Source organism: Salmo salar, chromosome ssa14, assembly GCF_905237065.1.
Source record: "Salmo salar chromosome ssa14, Ssal_v3.1, whole genome shotgun sequence".
NCBI classification, from domain to species: Eukaryota; Metazoa; Chordata; class Actinopteri; order Salmoniformes; family Salmonidae; genus Salmo; species Salmo salar.
The window spans coordinates 66,368,455-66,374,971 of record NC_059455.1 but is presented as its reverse complement, the minus strand read 5'-3'; the positions used below and the strand labels follow the sequence as shown (position 1 = coordinate 66,374,971).

Here is a 6,517-nt window from a genome sequence, read left to right as displayed (position 1 = left end):
AGAGTGTGGGCGTGGCTGGTTCTGAAAAAGCGAGATTGTGCGCGAATATTTTACAGCATCGCCACAGCACTCACACGAGCGTACGGGTTTTATTATACCCCAGTGGAGCGTACCCAGCGACAAACAAAGAGGAGCCTTGTCAGCCAAGATTTCTCAAGACGTAAGATAATATTTTCTTTTCATTGTCTTGTTGAAATGTAAATTGATTTGTTTTTTAATTGCATTTTCATAATTTTGCCTGCTTGTCGGTGACCTACATTAGTGATATGGTGTTGCATTTAGTGCACCTGTGCTGGATAGTGGATACAAAATTACATGTAGACTAAACTAACAATACTGAATGTTTAATTTTTATATATATAATTTTTATATATATATATATATATATATATATATATATATATATATTATCTCCTGTAATAGTAATGTTAGAATTAACAATTTATCTTTCCCAGTAGGCATAAGAAAGAAACTAAAAACAATAGCCTATAACCTAATTTTGCCTATTAGGCTGGCAAGGCCGGCTAGCCTGTTAAATAAAAATCATAAATGCACAATTAAAAACGGGTAAGCTTCCGAACTGAGTGTCAATGGTAGATAGATAGATAACGCTCTACCGTGTTTTATTTTATGCTTGGCACATTATCTAAGATATTTTTAGGACTGCATGACCCAGTTTCTGGAATAGTCTCCATCATTCGCACAGATGACATGCCGTCAAAAACGGAGGTGTCATGTGTGAATCTATATTTACATGATTAAAGAATAACTAATGTAAAAATCGCTTGTAATTTCTCAAGCCCCATAGGCGTCAACCACTCCATTGAGGCTTTTATGTCTACTTCATATGGTGAATTTTATCTGTAGCGTACTACTGTATCTCTTGATATGATATACATGGGTGTCGTATTGAGGACGGGTGACGCTCTTAGTCAGTATTTGACCGTTCTACATAAAATTATGACCTAATGGATAAGAACGATTTGTTTAATAGGATAAAAAAAATAATGTATAGAGTATCTTGATACAGGGACCTTTATCCACCAATAGACTATCATCCTTAACCGATTTAAAATGGCATAACCTACTGACAGGGTGGGGTCATTTCTGCCCTAAATGTTGATTTCATGCTACAGTACTTGTATTTTAACAATTGATTTCATGCTACAGTAATGGCATTTTCACAACAGGATCTTGTCTCAGTTGTCCATTTTCACTATGTGCATTTTACATTAAATTGCTGTATCATTTTGAGTGTTTAAATGTGTGTTTAACCACAGAAGTGTGTAGCCTTGTTATTGTATAACAATGTTAGACTTTATTGTGTTATCATTTGGTTTAGGAAATTCACATTTGCACCATTCACATTTTCTTTCAGATCTGTTTTGCAGTTGTAAACAGGTAGCCCATTACTGGAAATATAATGTTGAGGGTGCCCCAAAGCCTAAAAATAAGATGTTTCAAAATAGCATAAATGTGCCCTTGTTTGCACTCTTACTCTTGGGGAACCTATATTTATGTGGTCACAATTAACTTAGTAATGTTCAAAGAGTATTATGCTTACAGTACCAGTCAAAAGTTTGGACACAACTACTCATTCCAGGGTTTTTCTTTATTTTTACTATTTTCTACATAGTAGAATAATAGTGAAGACATCAAAACTATGAAATAACACATATGGAATCATTTTAGTAACAAATCAAAATATATTTCAGATTCTTCAAAGTAGCCACCGTTTGTCTTGATGACAGCTTTGCAAACTCTTGGCATTCTCTCAACCAGCTTCACGAGGAAGTCACCTGGAATGTATTTCAATTAACAGGTGTGCCTTGTTAAAAGTTACTTTGTGGAATTTCTTTCCTTAATGCTTTTGTGCCATTCAGTTGTGTTGTGACAAGGTAGGGGTGGAATACAGAAGATAGCACTATTTGGTAAAAGACCAAGTCCATATTATGGCAAGAACAGCTGAAATAAGCAAAGAGAAACGACAGTCCATCATTACGTAAAGACATGAAGGTCAGTCAATCTGGAAAATTTCAAGAACTTTGAACGTTTCTTCAAGTGCAGTCGCAAAAACCATCAACCACTGACAAAACTGGTTCTCAGGAGGACCACCACAGGAATGGAAGACCCAGAGATACCTCTGCTGCAGAGGATAAGTTCATTAGAGTTACCAGCCTCAGAAATTGCAGGCCAAATAAATGCTTGACAGAATTCAAGTAACAGACACTTCTCAACATCAACTGTTCAGAGATTGCATGAATCAGGCCTTCATGGTCGAATTGCTGCAAAGAAACCACTACTAAAGGACACCAATAAGAAGAAGAAGAGACTTGCTTGGAGCAAGAAAAATTAGCAATGGACATTAGACCGGTGGAAATTCGTCCTTTGGTCTGACTAGTCGAAATGTGAGATTTTTGGTTCCAACCGCCGTGTCTTTTGTGAGACGCAGAGTAGGTGACCAGATGATATCTGCATGTGTGGTTCTCACCGTGAAGCATGGATGAGGAGGTGTGATGGTGAAGGGGTGCTTTGCTGGTGACACTGTCTGTGATTTTATTTAAAATTCAAGGCACACCAGCATGGCTACCACAGCATGCTGCAGCAATACGCCATCCCATTTGGTTTGCGTTTGAGTTGGAATGCAGAGTGAAGGAAACGCAGCCAACAAGTGCTCAGCATATGTAGGCCCTCCTTCAATACTGTTGTAAAAGCATTCCAGGTGAAGCTGGTTGAGAGAATACCAAGAGTTTGCAAAGCTGTCATCAAGGCAAAGGGTGTGTGCAACGCCAGGGTTGTGTGTGCAACGCCAGGGTTGTGGGTTCGATTCCCACGGGGGGGCCAGCACAAAAAAAAGAAGAAATGTATGCATTCACTACTGTAAGTCGCTCTGGATAAGAGCGTCTGCTAAATGACTAAAATGTAAATGTAAATGTATGTGGTTACTTTGAAGGATCTCAAAATATATTTTGATTTGGTTAACACTTTTTTGGTTACTACATGATTCTTCACTATTATTCTACAATGTATAAAAAATAAAGAAAAACCCTTGCATGAATAGGTGTGTCCAAACTTTTGACTGATAGTGTATATCACAAACATTTCAAGATTAGATCAGATTATGAGGAATGCCAAATCAGGTCATGTTCACAAATGTGCGACTCAACATTATTGCAATCTAGGCCTACAACTTTAACGTTAGTGTTCTGTGTTTTAAAACCTATCACCAGAAAGCTTATGTAACCTAGTTTGCTAACAGGTTTAAATAAGCAACAAGGATTGACCTAAATCTGTATCTCAAGAAAAAACGGCTTGATCCTGTGCCCATTTGTTCTTATGTAATGGCATAGACTTCTCTTAACCTGAACTCTGCTATGGGAGAAAGTCAGTCAAGACAAAACGTTCTCCTAACCATGGCATCTACTGTATAGGGGTCCTTTTGGAATAAAGAAAAAATATGAGGTAGCCATTTGAAATTATAGAGACATACAGTATTTCATTCAAGTACTATATGTGGGGACTAAGATTAGAGCAGTATGTATGTCTAATCTATTTTAAACTATGATTCCAAATCTCATTTTAATTTGCCCTCATTCCTCTTTTACATTCAGGTAAAAATGCTGGTGAAATCAAACAGTGAGTATGACTCCTTCCTCTACTGGAGACAGCCCATCTCAGCCCCGGACCTGTCAGAGCTGGAAGACCTGGGTGTGACCAACAGCAAGCCAACCAAGAAGAGCAAGAAGGCCACCAAGAAACAGAATGCTGCCTTAGCCAAGACAAGGAAGCAGCAAGAGGCACAGGAGGCTGAATTGTCAGAGTACACCACCTTCAACTACTGGAGAGAGCCTATCCCCAGCATCGACCTCCTCGACTTCAACCTGCTTCTGTGAGAACCATCCCCATCTCAGCCTCTTAGTCATAAGACCCTCCCTCTCCTCACACTGACCCATCTGGATAACCATGGATTTTGTTACGTTTCTGGTCCCAAGAAGAAGTACTGAATCTGTATTAGTCTGTACTGTGCATTTTTGTTTAGGATCCGACCCCTTTTTGAAAGTTTTTGCCTAAAATGACATAGCCAAATCTAACTGCCTGACCTGAAGCAAGGCGATGCATATTCTTGATGCCATTTGAAAGGGAAACACTTTAAAGTTTGTGGAAATGTGACATGAATGTAGGAGAATAACACATTAGATCTGGTAAAAGATGGTACAAGAAAAGCTTTTTTTTCCCTTCTTTGTATTATCTTTGAAATGCAAGAGAAAGGTCATAATGCATTATTCCAGCCCAAACACAATTTAGATTTTGGCCACTAGATGGCAGCAGTGTATGTGCAACGTTTTAGACTGATCCAATGAACAATCACATATCTGTTCAAAATGTTGTATCAAGACTGCCAAAATGTGCCTAATCAAGTTTATAATTGTGCACTCTCCTCAAACAATAGCATGGTATTCTTTCACTGTAATAGCTACTGTAAATTGGACAGTGCAGTTAGATTAACAAGAATGTAAGCTTTCTGCCCATATCAGATATGTCTATGTCCTGGTATTTTTTTGTTTGTTGTTACTTACAACCTCATGCTAATCACATTAGCCTACTTAGCTCAACCACCCCGTGGGGGAGACACCGATCCCGTAGAGGATAACCTCCAAATAATACTGAAAGGATGAGGGGTAAATGTTTTAACTTGCAGGTGACTGGCACTGTGAATGACATTCTAGTGAGTTCTGCTTAGGTTTTCTCCACATGCAGGCTACATGACTCGATCACTAATTTCAACAAACATAACTAAGTAGAAATGGCAATAAGGTGAGCCTTTTAAATTATTATAAATAGTTAAATTGCACACTGACTGCAAGGCTCCTGTCTCACAGTAAGGACTTACACATTCATAATTTGTGAGATAACTTGAGTATGCTACATCACATTTTTTAACAAATGCAAAGTGCTGTCTCATTTTTAGCCTCACCTAAAACAGGCTTGAAGGGTAGTGCCAACCCGAGCCTTGGAGAGTGTCCGCATGTTGTATTTACAAGTAGTTATTTATAAGTAGTAGAAAGTAAAGCACCTCCACACAGAACAGATATGTTAGAAGCTCTTAGGGAGCCACAAGCATGACTGTCTCTTGCGCTTTGTATTGATTGCCTTTTTGATTTGTTTCAGACACTGAACTGACTGGCTCAAACCCACCCAATGAATTAATTTAGTATGCTGCTTTTAGTCTTCCCTAAGTAGGCCTCAACAGAGTGCAATGACTGAGGATAAATGTTAGAGATTCCAATGCAGAGCTGGTCAACTGTTTTATTTACTTTCTGCATAGACCACTGTACCGTCTGAATGTCAAGGAAAGAATGGATTGAAATGTTCAATGAAAGAAGGGAAAGGAATGTTTTTAATTGTGTCAGAGTGATGTTGCACATGGTCTTGAAAGTACGGTAGTACACATTCTAATTTTGGATACTTTTAATCATAAAGATAACTTGTGCAATGAGCAGTAAATTCCCAAACGTGACTCATTGTACTTGGTCTGACTTTTCTGAAATAAATGGAGATTAAGATATGCACAGGATATCAATCTACTTTGTTTACTGTGAGAAATCATCTCAAACTAAAGGGCTAGAACACGCAGCATTTTTTGAGGAGATACAGTGCCTTCGGAAAGTATTCAGACCCCTAGACTTTTTCCACATTTTGTTACATTACAGCCTTATTCTAAAATTGATTAAATAAAAAATCCTCTACACACACTACCCCATAATGACAAAGTGAAAACAGGCTTATTTACATAAGTATTCAGACACTTTGCTATGAGACTCTCAATTGAGATCAGGTGCATCCTGTTTCCATTGATCATGCTTCAGATGTTTCTACAACTTGATTGGAGTCCACCTGTGGTAAATTAAATTGATTGGACATGATTTGGAAAGGCACACACCTGTCTATGTGAGGTCCCACACTTGACAGCGCATGTCAGAGGAAAAACCAAGCCATGAGGTCGAAGGAATTGTCTGTAGAACTCCGAGACAGGATTGTGCCGAGGCAAAGAGCTGGGGAAGGGTACTAAAAAATGTCTGCCGCATTGAAGGTCCCCAAGACCACAGTGGCCTCCATTCTTAAATGGAAGAAGTATGGAATAACCAAACTCTTCCTAGAGCTGGCCTCCTGGCCAAACTGGGCAATCGGGGGAAACGGGCCTTGGTCAGGGAGGTGACCAAGAACCTGATAGTGACTGTGATAAACTTCCTCTGTGGAGATGGGAGAACCTTCCAGAAGGACAACTATCTCTGCAGCACTCCACCAATCAGGCCTTTATGGTGGAATGGCCAGACATGCCACTCCTCAGTAAAAGGAGTTTGGAGTTTGCATGCCACTCCTCTTGGAGTTTGCCAAAAGGCACCTAAAGACTCTCAGACCATGAGAAACAAGATTCTTTGGTCTGATGAAACCAAGATTGAACTCTTCGGCCTGAATTCCAATTGTCACCTTTGGAGGAAACCTGGCACCATCCCTA

The 6,517-nt window shown here is 39.2% G+C and overlaps 1 protein-coding gene across 1 annotated transcript; it reads left to right on the top strand.

Moving 5' to 3' along the window:
- The first annotated feature begins 2 nt into the window (after positions 1 to 2).
- Positions 3 to 5,570, top strand: LOC106569913 (protein AF1q). The gene is made up of 2 exons (XM_014141647.2): positions 3 to 160; positions 3,612 to 5,570. Exon 2 carries the CDS (start codon positions 3,618 to 3,620, stop codon positions 3,891 to 3,893), a length of 276 nt encoding a protein of 91 aa, XP_013997122.1. The 5' UTR covers positions 3 to 160; positions 3,612 to 3,617; the 3' UTR covers positions 3,894 to 5,570.
- The last annotated feature ends 947 nt before the right edge of the window (positions 5,571 to 6,517 follow it).